This window comes from Nothobranchius furzeri, chromosome 11 (assembly GCF_043380555.1).
Source record: "Nothobranchius furzeri strain GRZ-AD chromosome 11, NfurGRZ-RIMD1, whole genome shotgun sequence".
Taxonomy (NCBI): domain Eukaryota; kingdom Metazoa; phylum Chordata; class Actinopteri; order Cyprinodontiformes; family Nothobranchiidae; genus Nothobranchius; species Nothobranchius furzeri.
In genome coordinates, this window is record NC_091751.1 from 9,679,819 (window position 1) to 9,702,623 (window position 22,805).

General features: G+C 48.4%; 3 protein-coding genes across 3 annotated transcripts in view; 1 reads left to right on the forward strand and 2 right to left on the reverse strand.

The window, feature by feature from the left end:
• Positions 1-17,254, forward strand: part of LOC139073236 (uncharacterized) — a 70,141-nt gene extending 52,887 nt beyond the window's left edge. Inside the window, exon 2 of the mRNA XM_070556199.1 lies at positions 17,206-17,254. Coding sequence (XP_070412300.1) covers positions 17,206-17,233 — 28 coding nt within the window. The 3' untranslated portion in view covers positions 17,234-17,254. The remainder of the gene's footprint in view (positions 1-17,205) is intronic.
• LOC139073237 (uncharacterized) overlaps positions 1-19,777 on the reverse strand; it is a 70,945-nt gene extending 51,168 nt beyond the window's left edge. The window contains exon 1 of the mRNA XM_070556200.1: positions 17,247-19,777. Within this exon, the coding sequence (XP_070412301.1) occupies positions 17,616-19,154 (1,539 nt within the window). The 5' untranslated portion in view covers positions 19,155-19,777 and the 3' untranslated portion in view covers positions 17,247-17,615. The remainder of the gene's footprint in view (positions 1-17,246) is intronic.
• Positions 1-21,507, reverse strand: part of LOC139073232 (uncharacterized) — an 831,732-nt gene extending 810,225 nt beyond the window's left edge. Inside the window, exon 1 of the mRNA XM_070556196.1 lies at positions 19,736-21,507. The gene's annotated coding sequence lies outside the window, so the exon portion shown is untranslated. The remainder of the gene's footprint in view (positions 1-19,735) is intronic.
• Positions 21,508-22,805: the final 1,298 nt, after the last annotated feature.

Sequence of the window (22,805 nt, forward strand, 5' to 3'; positions counted from 1 at the left end):
GAGCTGGATGCTAACGACCCGTGCATGCGCCACACAAAAGGTAACTTGACTAACTACAAAACAAATATTGTGATGTAGAAAGTTGGCTCGACTGTTTGAATCAGCTGCAGCTGCGGTTTACTCACGAAGTGAATCGCACGCTTGTTAGAAGTACATTCAGAGCACTTAAAAAATACATCGCTCTCATCGAGTTCCGTCTCAGCGTTCACCGGCTGATGGGCAAGAGCGTGACATGGGATCGCCAGGAACTTACTTAAGGACTATCATCTCATTTGGCATTTACTCACGGACCCAAGAAACCAGTTCCGAAAAATGGTCGATAATTATAACTTGTCTAATAGCAACTGGAAGATATTTTGCGTCATAAGCCTCTGATGGTTCACAAGGTGCACGGTCCACTCGAAATCCTAATGCTGTATTTGTAGTACATACACTAAGTCTTCTCTGTTGATGTCAGACTAGAGTTTTATTAGAGTTTTACTTTGCAACAATGGGATTCGAGCAATTGATGTGTATATTTTTAATAGTGCACAATGCTACTATTCCTAGGCTGAATGTATGACATGGCTCTTATGTATCATTATGTATCGTTTCCATTAAGTACTAATTTAAATAAAGTCCCTCTGTCCTCAGGGCTAGGTTGTGGGTTTAATACACATTATTATGATCAACCTGTTGAATAGTATAATAACAATATTCCTGTAAAAGTCATTTAGTAATGAACAACCTCAGTTCTGTGAAAGAACATCATGTCTCTGATGTGTACACTGCAGGCCTGACCGGGGTTTGCACGCAAGGGCCTGTGTGTGTGTGTGTGTGTGTGTGTGTGTGTGTGTGTGTGTGTGTGTGTGTGTGTGTGTGTGTGTGTGTGTGTGTGTGTGTGTGTGTGTGTGTGTGTGTGTGTGAAACAAATAAAGATAAATATAGCTAGTGCGGCCACGAGCGGTCGTGCAGGGTAGAGGCTGCGCGAAAACGCCTCTAAAACAAGCGCGTGCCCACGCCAGATCCGTGGAAGCACGTAGAACTAGCAAACGTACTAGCAGAAATCAACGATCGCACACAGGTCATTGAGTGTGTACAGGGTTCGTCTGCGTGTGTGGCATTGGGCAATCTAGCGGCAACCGAGTGGCCTGAAGGCGGAACCGGCCAACCCGTCGCCCTCACCATCGTTGCGCTTCGAGATGAACTATTGCTAAAGATGATCGTCCTCGTCAACCACGGTGCTACCAGAGTTACCACGACATGCGCCTTCAAAGCGTTCTCGTTTGGGTCAGCGCCACCAGAATTGAATCGGCAAGTCAGCGGATATTACACAACTCGTAACGAAGACCCTCTCCGCGACCTCGCGGCCAGTGTGCGCAGTGTACAGCAAATGACAAACAATGTTGCGAGCGATTTATCGGAAAAACTTTGCACTGATGCGACGGTCGCCACTGCAGGTTGTGTGAGTCACGCGCAAAGTGCCATATCAAATGTGCGCAAGCTAGTGACAAGCAACTTCACCAGATCCGTAGATTCTGCATACGCTCGGATACGAATGAAAGTATCGAGAGATAACACCGACACGAGTTGCGCGACGGCGCTGGCTGCAGTCGCTACAACACTGGATTTATTAATCAACGTAATTGTGATAAGTTGTCTAATAGCAACTGGAAGATATATTGCGTCATAAGCCTCTGATGGTTCGCAAGGTGCACGGTCCACTCGAAATCCTAATGCTGTATTTGTAGTACATACACTAAGTCTTCTCTCTTGATGTCAGACTAGAGTTTTATTAGAGTTTTACTTTGCAACAATGGGATTCGAGCAATTGATGTGTATATTTTTAATAGTGCACAATGCTACTATTCCTAGGCTGAATGTATGACATGTCTCTTATGTATCATTATGTATCGTTTCCATTAAGTACTAATTTAAATAAGGTCCCTCTGTCCTCAGTGCTAGGTTGTGGGTTTAATACACATTATTATGATCAACCTGTTGAACAGTATAATAACAATATTCCTGTAAAAGTCATTTAGTAATGAACAACCTCAGTTCTGTGAAAGAACATCATGTCTCTGATGTGTACACTGCAGGCCTGACCGGGGTTTGCACGCAAGGGCCTGTGTGTGTGTGTGTGTGTGTGTGTGTATGTGTGTGTGTGTGTGTGTGTGTGTGTGTGTGTGTGTGTGTGTGTGTGTGTGTGTGTGTGTGTGTGTGTGTGTGAAACAAATAAAGATAAATATAGCTAGTGCGGCCACTAGTGGTCGTGCAGGGTAGAGGCTGCGCGAGAAAGCCTCTAAAAACAAGCGCGTGCCCACGCCCGATCCGTGGAAGCACGTAGACCTAGCAAACGTACTAGCAGAAATCAACGATCGCACACGGGTCATTGAGTGTGTACAGGGTTCGTCTGCGTGTGTGGCATTGGGCAATCTAGCGGCAACCAAGTGGCCTGAAGGCGGAAGCGGCCAACCTGTCGCCCTCACCATCGTTGCGCTTCGAGATGAACTATTGCTAAAGATGATCATCCTCATCAACCACGGCGCTACCAGAGTAGCTCGTAACGAAGACCCTCTCCGCGACCTCACGGCCAGTGTGCGCAGTGTACAGCAAATGACAAACGATGTTGCGAGCGATATATCGGAAAAACTTTGCACTGACGCGACGGACGCCACTGCAGGTTGTGTGAGTCTCGCGCAAAGTGCCATATCAAACGTGCGCAAGCTAGTGACAAGCAACTTCACCAGATCCGTAGATTCTGCATACGCTCAGATACGAATGAAAGTATCGAGAGATAACACCGACACGAGTTGCGCGATGGCGCTGGCTGCAGTCGCTACAACACTGGATTTATTAATAAACGTAATTGTGATCGTAATGGCGTTTCGAGTGTGCACCAGAAACTACAACCAGTACTACAGAAAACTGGCATGAGGGTCGCGGTCTAACGTTATGTTGGTGTCTCGCATCGACCGTCGACGGCCGTTTGCCAGTGGCTGAAAATGGCACAGTTGACGAAATGGAAACGCCGACCGTCGATAGTGCACTCTCGCAAGTTCCAACTGCACCATCTCAGGAGACAGACCACAGAGTCATATTAGCGGAGGGTAGATAGAAAATGCGCAAACCGCCGCAACCGCCCATATACATACTATACGAGTTCAACATAGAGTGGAGTAAGAAGTTACTACCGACTGTATTTCCAACGTGCAAGCAGCTGGTGTGTGACGCTTTACTTGAGTATCACAGAGGTTGCGATGTCCTGTGTTCCACGAGCGCATGGAAACAAGTGAACAAACTTCTACGGACCGTACTGTTAGGGTATGAGCGAGCTGTAAAATCAATACACGCTAGACACGCGGACTTTGCCGCGTTACTGGACACGCATATCGCCACAACAAAACCGGGTCAAGTGTTCGGGGCGTCACCGCGCTCGACTATACACGTCTTGGCCTACCACGAGTACATGAGCCCACAGATCCTAAGCGAGGTTGAAGCCGTTGTGTCTACCCAACGCAAATTCAGCACAGCCGTGCGCGCTAAGACAAGTCCCTCTAGACTGCTGGAAACTTTGGAAAAGTGGAAGGCTGGCATGTACGCGCTTTCTACACATCTCAACGGTATGATCGCGATACTCTCAGCCGCACAACAACTAATGGTCATGTGTTCGTAAGGTCTGATCAGGTCTGACATGACCGGTTGTCAATCGACGTCAAGCGTGCACTCACACACGGATATCCTGGCGTACAGTAAAGCGACGGCGACCTCTACGCTCACGTTGATCGCCGATGTTTCGAAGGGCAATCGAGTGTGTTGGCTGACGAAAGCTATGGTGACCGACGGTCACGTCGACTACAATGTGCCTCATTGCGACTGGAGAGGCGTATGTGATCCTTTGCAAATCGATAACACCACTGCGGTCGAGTGCAAAGTCACGGTCGGCGGCGTGTTGTCCTTACTGTGCCCCATACAATGTGACGGTCCATGTGACGGACCGGTGTGTTACGACCCGACTAACGAAACGTACCAGGTGATAACATTGCATCCGCCCATTACAGCGGAGCGAGCGTTTCGCCACACTCCCAAACCAAGGTTAATAGTTGTAGCGCACGCCCTTTCGGACCTCGGTGCACGTGAAACACTGGCGTACACTCACAACATCACGCTCGAGACAGCTCAAGCATTAAGCGAAACAAAGGACGTGTTCAAATCCATAGAGAATATACGGTCTTTAGCGTATGCGTATATAAAGAAGGTCGATGACATTTACAGACCCGGTGGCATGGGCACCACAGTAGAACAACAAGGTGCTCTCAAGCGCACACAGATACTGGCCGCATTATCACTCGCGATGTCTATCCTGACATGCCCGTTTCTGATTTCTATGTATATTAAATTATGACAAGAGCTATGGTGGTTACGATTACACTCTGACCACGTGTCTTAGTTTCTGCTAGTGACCTATAAATACATTTGCCCACTTGCTCTCACTGCCATTAAAGCGGCTGTACCCACACGTACAACATCCAAGAAAAAAAAAGATCTCGCTGTCTGTACTGGGTGTACTCTCAGTAGTCGCAGTTGCTCAGGCCATGGTGGTACGCTCACATAACGCCTCTGAGATACGTCCCATCACACCACCTCCTACACTACTCGCATAAGAGTATTCAACACCCCCTTTGTACGAAGACAACCATTATAACGAGCACAGCACAACGCTTGCCGCACGCGAAGACAACATGCAGGAGACAACGCTACCACCTGTCGTGAGAACAACGGATTCGAGTGACAACGATCGCGACTATGACGAGCACATTACAACACCCTCTGTGCACGAAGACCAGGTGCAGGAGACAACGCTACCACCTGTCATGAGAAACAAGAATTTGGTTAACAATGATCATCGTCGTGTCCCATTGTAAACGGGCGTGCCATCGCAAACATCGTACATGTGTGTTAACCCACCTGTATGCGACAGACTTTGTGTGTTGCATGACATCGAGATGTATTGACGTCTGTGTCAATACAGGACTCTCTATAAGCCGGGAGCTGGACGCTAACGACCCGTGCATGCGCCACACAAAAGGTATCGTACATGTGTTAACCCACATGTATGCGACAGACTTTGTGTGTTGCATGACATCGAGATGTATTGACGTCTGTGTCAATACAGGACTCTCTAAGCTGGGAGCTGGACGCTAACAACCCGTGCATGCGCCACACAAAAGGTAACTCGACTAACTACAAAACGCATGTTGTGATGTAGAAAGTTGGCTTGACTGTTTGAATCAGCTGCAGCTGCGGTTTACTCACGAAGTGAATCGCACGCTTGTTAGAAGTACATTCGGAGCACTTAAAAAATACATCGCTCTCATCGAGTTCCGTCTCAGCGTTCACCGGCTGATGGGCAAGAGCGTGACGTGGGATCGCCAGGAACTTACTTAAGGACTATCATCTCATTTGGCATTTACTCACGGACCCAAGAAACCAGTTCCGAAAAATGGTCGAGAATTATAACTTGTCTAATAGCAACTGGAAGATATGTTGTGTCATAAGCCTCTGATGGTTCACAAGGTGCACGGTCCACTCGAAATCCTAATGCTGTATTTGTAGTACATACACTAAGTCTTCTCTGTTGATGTCAGACTAGAGTTTTATTAGAGTTTTACTTTGCAACAATGGGATTCGAGCAATTGATGTGTATATTTTTAATAGTGCACAATGCTACTATTCCTAGGCTGAATGTATGACATGCCTCTTATGTATCATTATGTATCGTTTCCATTAAGTACTAATTTAAATAAAGTCCCTCTGTCCTCAGTGCTAGGTTGTGGGTTTAATACACATTATTATGATCAACCTGTTGAATAGTATAATAACAATATTCCTGTAAAAGTCATTTAGTAATGAACAACCTCAGTTCTGTGAAAGAACATCATGTCTCTGATGTGTACACTGCAGGCCTGACCGGGGTTTGCACGCAAGGGCCTGTGTGTGTGTGTGTGTGTGTGTGTGTGTGTGTGTTTGTGTGTGTGTGTGTGTGTGTGTGTGTGTGTGTGTGTGTGTGTGTGTGTGTGTGTGTGTGTGTGTATGTGTGTGTGTGTGTGTGTTAAACAAATAAAGATTAATATAGCTAGTGCGGCCACGAGCGGTCGTGCAGGGTAGAGGCTGCGCGAAAACGCCTCTAAAACAAGCGCGTGCCCACGCCCGATCCGTGGAAGCACGTAGAACTAGCAAACGTACTAGCAGAAATCAACGATCGCACACGGGTCATTGAGTGTGTACAGGGTTCATCTGCGTGTGTGGCATTGGGCAATCTAGCGGCAACCGAGTGGCCTGAAGGCGGAACCGGCCAACCCATCGCCCTCACCATCGTTGTGCTTCGAGATGAACTATTGCTAAAGATGATCGTCCTCGTCAACCACGGCGCTACCAGAGTTACCACGACATGCGCCTTCAAAGCGTTCTCGTTTGGGTCAGCGCCACCAGAATTGAATCGGCAAGTCAGCGGATATTACACAACTCGTAATGAAGACCCTCTCCGCGACCTCGCGGCCAGTGTGAGCAGTGTACAGCAAATGACAAACGATGTTGCGAGCGATATATCGGAAAAACTTTGCACTGACGCGACGGTCGCCACTGCAGGTTGTGTGAGTCTCGCGCAACGTGCCATATCAAACGTGCGCAAGCTAGTGACAAGCAACTTCACCAGATCCGTAGATTCTGCATACGCTTGGATACGAATGAAAGTATAGAGAGATAACACTGACACGAGTTGCGCGACGGCGCTGGCTGCAGTCGCTACAACACTGGATTTATTAATCAACGTAATTGTGATCGTAATGGCGTATCGAGTGTGCACCAGAAACTACAACCAGTACTACAGAAAACTGGCATGAGGGTCGCGGTCTAACGTTATGTTGGTGTCTCGCATCGACCGTCGACGGCCGTTTGCCAGCGGCTGAAAATGGCACAGTTGACGAAATGGAAACGCCGACCGTCGATAGTGCACTCTCGCAAGTTCCAACCGCACCATCTCAGGAGACAGACCACAGAGTCATATTAGCGGAGGGTAGATAGAAAATGCGCAAACCGCCGCAACCGCCCATATACATACTATACGAGTTCAACATAGAGTGGAGTAAGAAGTTACTACCGATTGTATTTCCAACGTGCAAGCAGCTGGTGTGTGACGCTTTACTTGAGTATCACAGAGGTTGCGATGTCCTGTGTTCCACGAGCGCATGGAAACAAGTGAACGAACTTCTACGGACCGTACTGTTGGGGTGTGAGCGAGCTGTAAAATCAATACACGCTAGACACGCGGACTTTGCCGCGTTACTGGACACGCATATCGCCACAACAAAACCGGGTCAAGTGTTCGGGGCGTCACCGCGCTCGACTATACACGTCTTGGCCCACCACGAGTACATGAGCCCACAAGATCCTAAGCGAGGTCAAAGCCGTTGTGTCTACCCAATGCAAATTCAGCACAGCCGTGCGCGCTAAGACAAGTCCCTCTAGACTGCTGGAAACTTTGGAAACGTGGAAGGCTGAGGTGTACGCGCTTTCTACACATCTCAACGGTATGATCGCGATACTCTCGGCCGCACAACAACTAATGGTCATGTGATCGGAAGGTCTGATCAGGTCTGACATGACCGGTTGTCAATCGACGTCGAGCGTGCACTCACACACGGATATCCTGGCGTACAGTAAAGCAACGGCGACCTCTACGCTCACGTTGATCGCCGATGTTTCGAAGGGCAATCGAGTGTGTTGGCTGACGAAAGCTATAGTGACCGACGGTCGCGTCGACTACAATGTGCCTCATTGCGACTGGAGAGGCGTATGTGATCCTTTGCAAATCGAGAACACCACCGCGGTCGAGTGCGAAGTCACGGTCGGCGGCGTGTTGTCCTTACTGTGCCCCATACAATGTGACGGTCCGTGTCACGGACCGGTGTGTTACGACCCGACTAACGAAACGTACCAGGTGATAACATTGCATCTGCCCATTACAGCGGAGCGAGGGTTTCGCCACACTCCCAAACCAAGGTTAATAGTTGTAGCGCACGCCCTTTCGTACCGCGGTGCACGCGAAACACTGGCGTACACTCACAACATCACGCTCGAGACAGCTCAAGCGTTACGCGAAACAAAGGACGTGTTCAAATCCATAGAGAATATACGGTCTTTAGCGTATGCGTATATAAAGAAGGTCGATGACATTTACAGACCCGGCGGCGTGGGCACCACAGTAGAACAACAAGGTGCTCTCAAGCGCACACAGATACTGGCCGCATTATCACTCGCGAAGTCTATCCTGACATGCCCGTTTCTGATTTCTATGTATATTAAATTATGACAAGAGCTACGGTGGTTACGATTACACTCTGACCACGTGCCTTAGTTTCTGCTAGTGACCTATAAATACATTTGACCACTTGCTCTCACTGCCATTAAAGCGGCTGTACCCACACGTACAACACCCAAGAAAAAAAATTATCTCGCTGTCTGTACTGGGTGTACTCTCAGTAGTCGCAGTTGCTCAGGCCATGGTGGTACGCTCACATAACGCCTCTGAGATACGTCCCATCACACCACCTCCTAGACTACTCGCGAAGGAGTATTCAACACCCCCTTTGTACGAAGACAACCATTATAACTGTTGGGGTTATTAGGAGCGAACAATTCGTAAGCTTTAACTTACTTTTGGATTCTTCAATAAATTCTGTAAATATGGAACTATTTACTGATTTATTAATTAATTAAGATATTCTTAGATATCTTCGGGGCACCACCCTTTAATTAGAAAGGGAAATGAATCCAAAACTCTTATCAGTCTTTCTTGAAGTTCGTAGAATCCTTGGAGCAGAGACTTCTCTTCGACACAACAAAGCTACTGGACACAAAAATCTGAATTTTATAACATTTAATTAACAATTTGTCAAATGAATAAACAGTGGAAGAGATGAATAATAACCGTGTGATATGATTGAAGATGGATGTGTTTGCATGTGATGGAGGATGTATGAATGGGGTCCTTTGTTCTCACAAAGGAGTAGTGTGTGTGTGTGTGTGTGTGTGTGTGTGTGTGCGTGTGTATGATTCAAAATGGAGTCTTGAATACAAGATGGCTGACCCCTTTGTCTGGCTAAAGTGTGGGTGGCAACTTGCACTTTAACTTCCAAAGCACTTAGAATCAGTAGTAACTTAACCTTAAATCACTCAAAACATTTCAAAAGATCATGAAACAACACAAAAGATTAATCACAAATTAATATCTTTTAGTTTCAGCCTGGCCATGACAGAAACCATTTTAAGATACCAAACAATGATCAATAAGCAGTTTATTCTTTCAAAATGACCCGACGGACGTGTTTGGGACGAAAGAGGAAAACACGAAGCTACTTTTTAAGCAATAGCGCGGTTTTATTGCTTATTCTGGACTATAGAGTTAACGGAAGAAGAAGGAGAGAGAGAAAGAGATGAGTTGCTGATCACCAGAAGAGCGAGGCGTCCCTCCCTCTTTGATTTGACGGTTCTCCGTGTTTCTCCGCAGCTTTCGGCGTCATCCGTCGGTTTGATGCTTTCTCCGTTGTTTGGCGTTCACGAGTGTTTCTCCACGGGCTGGACAGAGACAGCAAAGTTTCTTTCTGTGCTGAGTTATAACTTACAGCGTGCTTGATGGAGTTGTTGCTTTCCTCCGCAGTTCTGTGTCCTCAAACATCAGCTGGAGGGGAGCAGAAACGAGCAGATCTGATGGGCTTGCAGTTTAGTTTCCAGCAGTTCCGTGGGCTCAACTTGGGCACTTAAGAGCTTCCGCGTGCTCAATTTGTCGGAGCGTTGACAAGCGTGTCCTTACCGCCAGGTATCCTGGGCAAAAGAACGAGGATTCTTTGTCTCTGCTGAAGATTTATGGTCTTAGTTCGCGGGAAAAGCTCCACGGCTTCCCGCACATGCGCAGAACGTGTTTCTGGTACTAGGCGGTGACGTCATCACAATGCTTCCGTGTGCAAAGCATCATGGGAAATGAAGTTTCTTGGCGCTGATGTGATTATTTGCTTTTCAGAGCAATTTAAGCACAGTCATTTTGGAGAAAATCACTGCATAGTAATTTCCTCATGAGGTCAGACCCTCAACATTCCCCCTTTTGGTTTCGGGGATCGCGCCCAAAGCTCGATCGTCGGAAGCACAGATGGGTTTGTTCCTCATGAACGTAGGTCGACTTGATTGTCGGAAGCACAGATGGGTTTGTCCCTTAGGACGTTGGTCTCCTTGGACGCCTTTGTCTTTGGTCTTTGTCTTGGATCCTGGCGCCTATGGTCTTTGATCCTGGTCAGGCACAAAGAGGATAGGAAACGGGATAGTCCCCAACGCGCATAACGAGAAGAAGCCACTCACGCAGGTGGTACGCAATGATGATGTCGTCCATGCGAGAGGTAGTAGTGTAGAAGGAGGAAGGTCGGTGGGCGGTTAACTCCACGAGTGGACACAAAGGCATCTCACCGCCGGCCATACAGTTCAGTTTATGGATCACGCGGTGATGTACGAGGTCCATAGTTCGCAAACGCGCATTGACCTATGTGGTCCCAAGATTCCCCCCTTTTTGGTCCAAAGGGCAGATCAGGACAGTCTTTGGGCTAAAACAAGGACCATAAACTAAGAGGTACTACAATGTGCTGGTGCGTCAGACAGAGTCATTGACAGACTGAGCTGGGCCGGCACATAACCACTAGTTAATATGTGACCAAGTAAGAAACAAAAATACAGACAACCCAAAAAAAAAAAAAAACATATAACATCCAAGAAAATTCATAGCAACCTTGAGGTCTCATAAAATACATTCTTAGGTCATACAGTCAGTGTGTAGCTTATAAAGAATGTGACATACTGCAACACTCAGATAAATATGTGAGGTAGACTAAAATGAGAACTACTCTTAGGTTTACAGAATAATAAAGAAAATGTTGCTCACCCCCTTTAGACAGGTGTGGTACATTCACGCTTGGAGTCTCCCCGAACGCGGTTACGAGGCACACCGTAGGTGAGCAAGTGCTTCTTATCTTGGAGTTTCTTAACACGCCTGTAGGCGGAATAAGCAATCACGGCCGTGATGAGCCATCCCATCCCCAGGGCGACCAATGTGCAGATTAAGGTGGTATAATCTGTGTCAATGTAGCGTCTTGGGCGTCAAAGTAAGTTCACGCGGGTTTTGTGTGAACTTAACAAATTTGGTTCCTTCAATCAGTAATTGTTGGTCAATTTCTAAATCGATGGTAAAGTTATAACCCTGGAAAGCGTCCATGATCTCAATCTCCGAATCATGCTGTTCGAGGTTGAGGTGATGGAGTGCCAGGTTTTTAGTTCAAAGTGGAAATGCCTACCGTCCTTTCAAATACCAATGTTCAGCATCGACTTAAACCTATAGATGTGAGTTGTCACAATTATGGGAACATGTAACAGGAAACCGAGTTCTAATTTTTTCCAACGTGAATGGGCATTGCACTACTTAGGCTGTACGCTAGGTGGATTTGTGAAAGGTGCACAGTAGAGGGGTAGCAGCTGTCAAGCTATCTTTGAGCAGGTCCAGTGGTACCAAGTACGGGGAAATACGACTTTCAACCAAGCTGTCCAGCGTGGAACTTACTTCCCTGAGCAGGTCCTGCATCAAATCTCTCACCACTCATGTGTACACAATATCCTGATGTATGGTTTCAGACAAAGTCTTGATTGCACGTAGAGATTCATTAATCAGAGCAGAATGTAGGTTGACAGTTACAAGAGTACCCTGTAAGGTTTTAGTAAGTACTTCCTGTTAGCGTTCTAGGAGGAGTTTCTCTTGGTTAGTGAAAATGACGGCGGGGGGCGGCTTGGTTCTTTGTCGGTTAGTACATGTTAGTGGGTTAAACGTGCACTTTCCCCCCTTTTCCATTTCCATGCATAGAACTATGTAGCGACTACGTCTACCTCCTGCGGGGAGTCTGGTCTCTGTACCCGCGGGGATGGTTTGACGTAGGGTTTGATTTGGTTTGCATGCACCCATTTGTAGACAGGCTCCTGTCTCGCTTTGGTGATGCGTAACCTGTATGCAACTGGAGAGAGTTTTGCCACGATCTCAAATGGTCCTGACCAGCAGGGCAGGAACTTCTTAGCTTTGCGTGCCGGTTGGGCGAACCGAAAGTAGAATACTTTGTCACCCACCTCGTATTCGCGGCTGGTTGTCTTTTGGTCGTAGTAGGCTTTAGCGCCTTCTACGTTGGTCTCCAGTTTCTTCTGAGCGTGCGCGAACGTAGCTCTGAGGTGTGTTTTCAAGTCTGCCACATACTGATGAGCGGTATAGGCAGTGGCAACACTGACATCCTCTGGGTGATACAGGAGGTGCAGTGGTAGAGTCATCAGTCTGCCGGTCATCATCTCAAAGGGCGTAACCCCCGTGGATCGCTGGGGAGTAGACCGTATGGCCATCAGGACCAGAGGGAGCTTAACGTCCCAGTCCTTCCCAGTGGAGCAGACATACTTTTTGAGCATAGAGACGACCGTGCGGTTCATCCGTTCGACCTGTCCGGATGACTGTGGGTGATAGGGGAGGTGGAATCTCACTTCCACTCCCAGAAGTTCAAACAGGGACGTCATTACACTGGATGTGAAATGAGTTCCCCGGTCAGAGTCAATGCAGAGTGGAAGTCCCCGTCGACTGAAAACGTGGTTAATCAGCAGTACAGCGGTTGTGACGGCTGTATCGTTTGGCGCTGGAAGGCACTCAACCCACTTTGTGAAACTGCAAGTTACAGTTAGCATATATTTGTTTCCTCTTGCCGATTTGGGAACCGGTCCAACCCAGTCGATCTGCAGGTGGGACCAAGGGAAGGTTATTCCCCTGCGTTGCAGTGGTGCTCTAGCAAGCGGCTGGGAGGATTGAAACTGGGCACAGATGAGGCAGCCTTGGACATAGCTGTGTACGTCCTTGGACATCGACGGCCAATAAGCTACTTCTGTCAGTGACGCGAGGGTAGCTTTTGCTCTGCGGTGACCTCCAACCGGAGTGTCGTGGGCGTAGGCAAGCATCACTCCTCTGTGGTCGAGTGGAACAACCCAGCGCGGCGGGCTGTGGTCGTCACGCATGTAAACTAACAAATCGTTTTGTAGTTTCAGATGCGTGAGTTGACGATGCAGGGTTACCAAATCTCGACTTGCGCCAGTAGGTGGTGACGGTTGTTCAGGCATCGGTCCCTTTTGGAGAAGCTCGCGGATGAGCTTCAGGTCAGGATCTTGTTCCTGCATGGTGACTAGGTCCGCGTCCTGTGGTTGTCTGCCTAGAAACACGGGTACCCCAACGGTCCGAGGTTCGTCTGCCTGTTTAGCATGTCGACGAGTAATCGCGCAGACCTCGTGAACGGCCTTGGGTGGAAGCCACTCGTCTTTGAATTCCCAACAGGTTCCCTGGTCAGCACCGAGCTTAGCAAGGCGGTCAGCTTCGTCATTACCATCTTTCTCCGGACCTATGGTCCTGGAGTGACCTTTGACCTTTTTCCAGTAGACCATTATGCCTTTCTCAGTGGTGAGCAGATCACACGCTAGGAATAACTCCGAGTGTTTCACGTCTCTGTTCCTGGCGTTTTTCATGTGGTTCTCCTTCCACATGGGGAAGTGAGAGATGAAGCTGTGTCTAGCGTAGTTTGAATCTGAGCAAAGGACGATTTGAGTGATGTCCAAGGCTGCCGCCTGCTGGAGGGTTATCAACACTGCAGCAATTTCGGCGTACTGACTAGACTTTTGGCCCAACCGGTAGTGATTTGGTTGCTTAGTGTCACAGTCCACCCAAACGACTCCAACCCCAGCACGGAGCTGGCCTTCGTGAAGGTAGGCGCATCCGTCAGTGTAAACCTTCGGAAGCCCTTGGCAAACATTCTCATCAAAGTAGCGATGATTGGATGCGGTTGGGTAGACTGCGGCAGGTGTGTCCAGGGGGCCCCTGACGGAGTCAGAGTCACAGTGCTGGCAGCCTGCTAGCCCTTGTCCTAGCGCTAGCTTGGTGTTCTGACCATACTTGACCTCAATGTTGTATCCTTGGAGCACCATCATCCACGTCGCAATGCGGCTGTTTGACACTCTTCCTTCGCGCAGACGCTGGCTGTTTAGGAAGGTGACGGGCTGATGACACGTTTCAATGATCACTTTCTGTCCACCGATGTAACTACGAAAGTGTTCGACGGCCCAGACTGTAGAGAGGAGAGCTCTCTCGCAGTCTGAGAACTGGAGTTCCACCTTGCTCAGAGGCTTGCTGGCGTATGCCACAACTCTCATGTCCCTATCGTGTTTTTGCTTCAAAGCAGCGCTCAGGCAGTGAGAGGAGAAAGTAGCCTCTATGTAGAACTCTTTATCCTTGTCTGGGTAAGCCAGACAGGGTGCGGACGCCAACTTCTGTTTTAGGAACTGGAAGGAGAGTTCTTGGGGTCTGTCCCACACGAAAGGTGTGTCGTTCCGAAGCAGCTCAGTGAGGGGCCTCGCTGTTTCAGCGTACTCCTCAATGAACTGTCTGGAGTAGTTGCAGACTCCGAGGAAGCTCCTGAGTTCAGTCAGATTAGCTGGGGCTTTGATGTCCTGAATGGCTCTAATGCGTCCCGCTTGGGGCTCGACTCCATTAGGGCCAACCAGCAGTCCAACATACTCCACTTTGGTTCGACACCACTGTCCCTTGAGAATCGCCAATTTAGCTCCGGCGTCAGCGAGCTGTTGCAGCACGTGACGGAGTTCGGCCAGGTGCTCCTCGAAGGTTCGACTCCTCATCAAGATGTCATCGACATATATGAGGTTCCCTCTGGAAGCAGCATCTGACATGGCTTTGTGGAGGAAGATGTTGAACTCGGCAGGTGAGTTAGATTAGCCAAAGGGGCAGCGGTTCCAAGTATATTGGCGATTTCCAAAGGAGAAAGCCAGTTTATACTGGTCCGCCGGCTCAACCTTCATGGTCCAGAAGCCGTTGGCTACGTCAACCGTAGAGAAGAAACGAGCATCTCTGACTCTGGCTTGCTCCTGATCTAAATGGATCATAGGCCACCTGGAGAGAGGTACTTGTTTGTTCAGTGCACGATAGTCTATGGTGAGACGCCATTTCCCAGTCGGTTTCAGAACCGGCCAGATGGGAGAGTTGTAAGTGGAGTTACACTCTCTGATGATGTTTTTCTCCTTCAGCTGATCGAGGATCTCCTGGATCGACTCATAAGCAGCGAGGGGAATCTTGTACTGACGTACAAAAGTAGGAGGGGCATTCGGGTTCGTCGGAATGCGAACCGTGTGCAGGTTTGTGAGTCCACAGTCCAGGGAGTCCCTGGATAAGATGGACTGAAACTCATAGAACAGGCTTCTAAGCGCTGCTCTCTGCTCCTCTGACTCCAGCGCATCCGCTTTGTCAAGCTGCTGGCTGACTTCGGCCTCGAAGCCGTCATAAGGTTCAGAGGAGGAGGGTCTCTGGTGTTCCGGGCTTTCAACCGGTGACTCAGAGGGTTGAGTATTTATTGCAAAAACCGTTAGACACTGACCGCTGTCAGTATCTAAGGTTGCACTGCAAATGGGTTCCTTAGGAAGGGCTTCATGCCGCTTGATGGTAATCATTTGTGAAGGGAAAGTACTGAATGTGTCTGCACCAACCTGTCTGTCGTTCAAGAACAACGGAAGTTGTCCGATCACGGGGACTGAAAGTTCAAAGTCATGGAATGAGCTATCTATCAGCATGCCCAAGGGCTTTCCTGCCGGCATGTGGAAAGGACTCTGGGTCGGATTTTCGACCAACAAGTACGCAGAACGATTGTTCATCTCCAAGAGTGGCGTGCCACAGACGGCTAAGTTGAGCTCCAAGAAGTGTGGTGATGGCTGGAAGAAGGCCTGGGTGCCTGGCAGCTTCTGATGCTTCATCAGGGTCAGACGAACAGGCACTCCTTTGACCTGTGGGGGCAGAACCGTGCTGGCCTCAACCACTGCACGGCAGGCCTGTGGAATGGTCTGACCGGACAGCAAGTGTTCAGGGCCTTCTGAGCGAGGCTCAGAGGAAGGTGTGGCCCGGGCCCAAAGGACTTGATTGCAAGTGTCCAGCTGGGCACCTAGTCGAACCAGCAGATCTGCTCCAATGAGTGCAGGTGGATCAAGCTGTGGTATGATGCTGAATGTATGTGTGTTCTGTCTTGCTCCAAGTTGGATAGTCAGAGAGCAGACCTCTGGCGCTTTCAGGAGCCTCTGCGGCCAAGTAGGTGACAAGAGCCGATGGCTACGTGTCACACTGACCAGAAGGGGGTCCTTCTGACGCAGGTGTTCAAACGTCTGCTGGCTGATGGCTGACTTTTCAGACCAAAGAGCAAGGCGAGCATCTGAGATGTGGGTGCAGTTGATGGTAGGACCACCAACTATGTGTGGTGCATATGGCTGCAGGCTGACGTTCTTCAGCGAGCAGAGAAAAGATGAATGTGTGCGGAACGGAGTTCCAGGAGCGGTTTCATGCCTTTGCAGGCGGTCATCGTCTGTGGGAGCCGTAGGGAGGGGCATGACCTTGGAACAAGGGTTTTGCGGCTCACTTATGCTGACTTCAAGAATGGAGGATGGTCGGCTGCTATCTGGGTTCCAGGGCTTAGGTGTGTCCACCTGGGCCCACAGTTGACCCTTCTGGCAGTCGATGAGGGGAGCTAGACGTTCAAGCAGGTCCTGACCAATGAGAAGTGGTTCAGTGTCTAGCTGGCAGACATAAAACGGGTGAACCAGAGTCATGTCTTGGAAGGTGATGTCCAGCCACGCCCGGTGAGTGATACACTCCCGGGTCTGGGTGTAGCTGGTGATTTTCAGGTCACAAGGTTCAACCTGGACTGGTTTCCCGAGCGACCGCATGGTGTCAGACACGCGATGGAACAATGTGGAGCACATCAGGGTGATTTCTGAGCCGGTATCCAGCAGAGCATCAACCTGTATGCACCCACCTACGTTGGTGCTACAGTACAAACGGCGAGCATGATCATGGTTTGTTAAGTCACCAAGGAACTTCAGAAATTTAGCATCAGGTTTCTCTCAGGGGGTAGATTTCAGGAGACTCCTGTGATCTACCAGTAGTGTTCCCCCAGCTGATCAGGTAGGTCCTGGCCACGCTGGGAGGTTGAGCCACGCCTAGTCATGCGGACGTTGGCTCTGGGTCTGGCTTCTTAGAAGCAGACTTTGGTGCAGGGGTCTCATCTGCAGATCTCAGCTGTTCCTTCTGTTTAGCTAGGAACTGCTGAAACATCTCCTGGAGGTCGGCTTTGGTCAAGTACTCACCTGCGGACTTGTGTTCGGGACCTACCTGTGGGCGGCGCTCCTTAAACCTTCCACTGTTCCGACCTGCCTGCCGTTGGTTTTGGTTGGGCCACTTCCTGTCTGATTGTCCAGACCTAGGCGGCCAATCAGCACCCCCCTTCCCCTGTTGAGGAGATTGGGACTGCTTTCGTGGTTTAGCAGGTCTAGGTTTAGCAGATTTTGGCTTAGTGGGTGGAGCTTCTGTGCCTTCGAGCTCCAAACGCGGCTCGGTGTCGGGAGCTAGGTGCATGACGCGGTGATGTGCGTCAGGCTTTTGGGGCTTTCCGCCAGCTTCCCAAGCCTGTTGAGCGTATCTCCTAATCTCCTGAGTTGTCAGTTTTTTCATCCGACAATACATTGAGACTTCGGAGCGAACACACTCGTGCAGGTTGTGAATGAACAGGGATCTGAAGGCAGGGTCTTCCTCGAGCCCAGGGCCGTTTCGACCTTGGAAATAAGCACTTTTGAGTCGGCGATAATTCTCTCTGGGGGGGTTCGTTCCTCCCGTGTTTGATGGAGAAGGCCCCCATTGTAGCTGACGCAGAGTCTGCATACGTGGCGTATTCATCCCTCAACGCTCGGCAGAGCGAGGAGTACCGATCTCGAATGTCAGGTGGTAGAGTTTCCATGAAACCGTGCACCGTTCTAGATGTGGTTTTCCAAATTAGCTTGAGCTTTTCCCTTGAAGAAGGTGCTGGAAGATCAAGCAGACAACGTTCTATCTCCCTGAGATAATCGTCAACGTTGGATTCATTGGTGTTAGGATCAAAGCGTTCTATGTCTTTAGCTAGCGATTCAATTTGACGTACACGGAGCCCTGACTCACGGTACGGCGCGTCATCCTCTGACTCTGACCCACGGTCTGTCTCAGAGAGCGCTGGATATCGCTGGTGTGCTCTGGGCTCCCAATGTTGACTCCTGGGGCCCAAATCGGGGTCCGGCATGCTGTGACGGGCTGCTGGCACGTCACGGGGGTGTCCTGGGAGGTCCTCCTCCCGGGGCACGTCGGCGTAGTGCAGCCTGCGTCTTTCAACTGGGGCTTCTGCGTAATACACTTTGTCCGGATACGGACTGGCGTATGATGCTTTGTCCTGCAGCTGGTTACCGGCATGCCGAATACCGGAGTAGCTAGGATGGGTGGATGGTTGAGGTGCAGGTTGGGGTGCATAACCCCAATCGGCACCTTGCACCCTTCGTGGACTGGGGGAGCGGTCTAAATAGAGGTGCCGCTCAGCTGGTCGACTTCTCACAGATTGAGAACACCGTGAAGATGAGGGTGGTGGTCCAACCTGGGGTTCGAGGGCGAATTGCCCTCGGCCCCTAGATGGTCCTGAATGCCCTATAGTGTGTGTAGGGAAAAGGGCCGAAGGTTGGGACAGATAAGCTTCGTCTCTCCCCTGCGGCATGCGTCCGTCCAGAGAGTCAAGGTGTTTCCCCCCTTCCCACTGTCTGTTGTCATCAGCAGAAGGGGGCGGGGTCTTCTCCCCATCTTCCCCAGAATCGGTGCGGGTGTCGTCGTCCTCCTCATCCTTCAGACTTCCATTTCGCTGTTTTTCAGCTAGCATACTCTGGAGGTTCAAGATCTCTCGATCATGTTGGAGTCCTTTCTGATAGAGGATCAGGGCTAACTTAGCCAAGTGAACCTGGATTGGTTTAGTACCATCCGGGTTTTCTATTTGATCAAGTACAGCGTCAAGCTGTTCTTCAGTGACATCCCTAGAAGGGTAGTCGGGTTCTCGAGCAACCGCGACCAGTTTGGACAAAAATTGTCCAGAAAGTAGGCCAGGTTCATAGTCGTGGGCCGCAGCGCCACCTGGTTGCTGGGAGTTGGTCAGTTCACTACTCTGTCCCTCCATTTTAACAACCGAACCAAAATAGCCTAGTAGAGCTTCTGCAGATAGCTCAAACTGCACCTTTTGGGCAGCAACTGCTAGCTTTGTAGCAGAAAAACACTAAATTAACCTTTGTGCGCACAGGTTTTAGCGTTTTAAGATTGCACGGAATGCCGTGACTGACGCTTAAAATACTATTCCTTTCAGTATTTTAGCAAAAGCTGGTGCGTTGCCATAGCAACGTCTTACAACACTTGCAGTGTTAAATATGCTAGTTATTCCTTCAGAATATTAGCAAACAGGGTGTTATCAGTCTTTGAGTGAAGGTTTCAGTTAGTTATAATAGCCACTGTGAGTTAAAGTCGCTAAATTAGCAGTTAATTTTAGCCTAAAAGGGTTAGTCAGAATTACTTACACGCTGCACCTTTAATGAGGAACTGAATTTTAACCTAAAAGGTTAGCCAGAATTAATTACACGTTGCACCTTTAAGGAAAAACTGAATTTTAACCTAAAAGGTTAGCCAGAATTAATTACACGTTGCACCTTTAAGGAAAAGCTGAATTTTAACCTAAAAGGTTAACCAGAATTAATTTACACGTTGCACCTTTAAAGAAGCACTGAGTTACTGGTGAGAGTTCGATGCAGCTTCCTGCTCAGCGAAATCAGCACCACTCTGTTGCTGGTTCAAGGCTGAACAACGGATTATTTTTAATTCAAGCTCTTTGGATTTATTTGTTTGTTTGTGCCGGATAGAAATCTCTGTGTATCCAAGCCTCACACGGGGCACCAATAAAATGTTGGGGTTATTAGGAGCGAACAATTCGTAAGCTTTAACTTACTTTTGGATTCTTCAATAAATTCTGTAAATATGGAACTATTTACTGATTTATTAATTAATTAAGATATTCTTAGATATCTTTGGGGCACCACCCTTTAATTAGAAAGGGAAATGAATCCAAAACTCTTATCAGTCTTTCTTGAAGTTCGTAGAATCCTTGGAGCAGAGACTTCTCTTCGACACAACAAAGCTACTGGACACAAAAATCTGAATTTTATAACATTTAATTAACAATTTGTCAAATGAATAAACAGTGGAATAGATGAATAATAACCGTGTGATATGATTGAAGATGGATGTGTTTGCATGTGATGGAGGATGTATGAATGAGGTCCTTTGTTCTCACAAAGGAGTAGTGTGTGTGTGTGTGTGTGTGTGTGTGTGTGTGTGTGTGTGTGTGTGTGTGCGTGTGTATGGATTCAAAATGGAGTCTTGAATACAAGATGGCTGACCCCTTTGTCTGGCTAAAGTGTGGGTGGCAACTTGCACTTTAACTTCCAAAGCACTTAGAATCAGTAGTAACTTAACCTTAAATCACTCAAAACATTTCAAAAGATCATGAAACAACACAAAAGATTAATCACAAATTAATATCTTTTAGTTTCAGCCTGGCCATGACAGAAACCATTTTAAGATACCAAACAATGATCAATAAGCAGTTTATTCTTTCAAAATGACCCGACGGACGTGTTTGGGACGAAAGAGGAAAACACGAAGCTACTTTTTAAGCAATAGCGCGGTTTTATTGCTTATTCTGGACTATAGAGTTAACGGAAGAAGAAGGAGAGAGAGAAAGAGATGAGTTGCTGATCACCAGAAGAGCGAGGCGTCCCTCCCTCTTTGATTTGACGGTTCTCCGTGTTTCTCCGCAGCTTTCGGCGTCGTCCGTCGGTTTGATGCTTTCTCCGTTGTTTGGCGTTCACGAGTGTTTCTCCACGGGCTGGACAGAGACAGCAAAGTTTCTTTCTGTGCTGAGTTATAACTTACAGCGTGCTTGATGGAGTTGTTGCTTTCCTCCGCAGTTCTGTGTCCTCAAACATCAGCTGGAGGGGAGCAGAAACGAGCAGATCTGATGGGCTTGCAGTTTAGTTTCCAGCAGTTCCGTGGGCTCAACTTGGGCACTTAAGAGCTTCCGCGTGCTCAATTTGTCGGAGCGTTGACAAGCGTGTCCTTACCGCCAGGTATCCTGGGCAAAAGAACGAGGATTCTTTGTCTCTGCTGAAGATTTATGGTCTTAGTTCGCGGGAAAAGCTCCACGGCTTCCCGCACATGCGCAGAACGTGTTTCTGGTACTAGGCGGTGACGTCATCACAATGCTTCCGTGTGCAAAGCATCATGGGAAATGAAGTTTCTTGGCGCTGATGTGATTATTTGCTTTTCAGAGCAATTTAAGCACAGTCATTTTGGAGAAAATCACTGCATAGTAATTTCCTCATGAGGTCAGACCCTCAACATAACGAGCACAGCACAACGCTTGCCGCACGCGAAGACAACATGCAGGAGACAACGCTACCACCTGTCGTGAGAACAACGGATTCGAGTGACAACGATCGCGACTATGACGAGCACATTACAACACCCTCTGTGCACTAGGACAAGGTGCAGGAGACAACGCTACCACCTGTCGTGAGAAACAAGAGTTTGGTTAACAATGATCATCGTCGTGTCCCATTGTAAACGGGCGCGCCATTGCACACATCGTACATGTTTGTTAACCCACCTGTATGCGACAGACTTTGTGTGTTGCATGACATCGAGATGTATTGACGTCTGTGTCAATACAGGACTCTCTATAAGCCGGGAGCTGGACGCTAACGGCCCGTGCATGCGCCACACAAAAGGTATCGTACATGTGTTAACCCACCTGGTTGCGACAGACTTTGTGTGTTGCATGACATCGAGATGTATTGACGTCTGTGTCAATACAGGACTCTCTAAGCTGGGAGCTGGACGCTAACGACCCGTGCATGCGCCACACAAAAGGTAACTCGACTAACTACAAAACGAATATTGTGATGTAGAAGGTTGGTTCGACTGTTTGAATCAGCTGCAGCTGCGGTTTACTCACGAAGTGAATCGCACGCTTGTTAGAAGTACATTCGGAGCACTTAAAAAATACATCGCTCTCATCGAGTTCCGTCTCAGCGTTCACCGGCTGATGGGCAAGAGCGTGACATGGGATCGCCAGGAACTTACTTAAGGACTATCATCTCATTTGGCATTTACTCACGGACCCAAGAAACCAGTTCCGAAAAATGGTCGAGAATTATAACTTGTCTAATAGCAACTGGAAGATATGTTGCGTCATAAGCCTCTGATGGTTCACAAGGTGCACGGTCCACTCGAAATCCTAATGCTGTATTTATAGTACATACACTAAGTCTTCTCTGTTGATGTCAGACTAGAGTTTTATTAGAGTTTTACTTTGCAACAATGGGATTCGAGCAATTGATGTGTATATTTTTAATAGTGCACAATGCTACTATTCCTAGGCTGAATGTATGACATGGCTCTTATGTATCATTATGTATCGTTTCCATTAAGTACTAATTTAAATAAAGTCCCTCTGTCCTCAGTAGTAGGTTGTGGGTTTAATACACATTATTATGATCAACCTGTTGAATAGTATAATAACAATATTCCTGTAAAAGTCATTTAGTAATGAACAACCTCAGTTCTGTGAAAGAACATCATGTCTCTGATGTGTACACTGCAGGCCTGACCGGGGTTTGCACGCAAGGGCCTGTGTGTGTGTGTGTGTGTGTGTGTGTGTGTGTTTGTGTGTGTGTGTGTGTGTGTGTGTGTTTGTGTTTGTGTGTGTGTGTGTGTGTGTGTG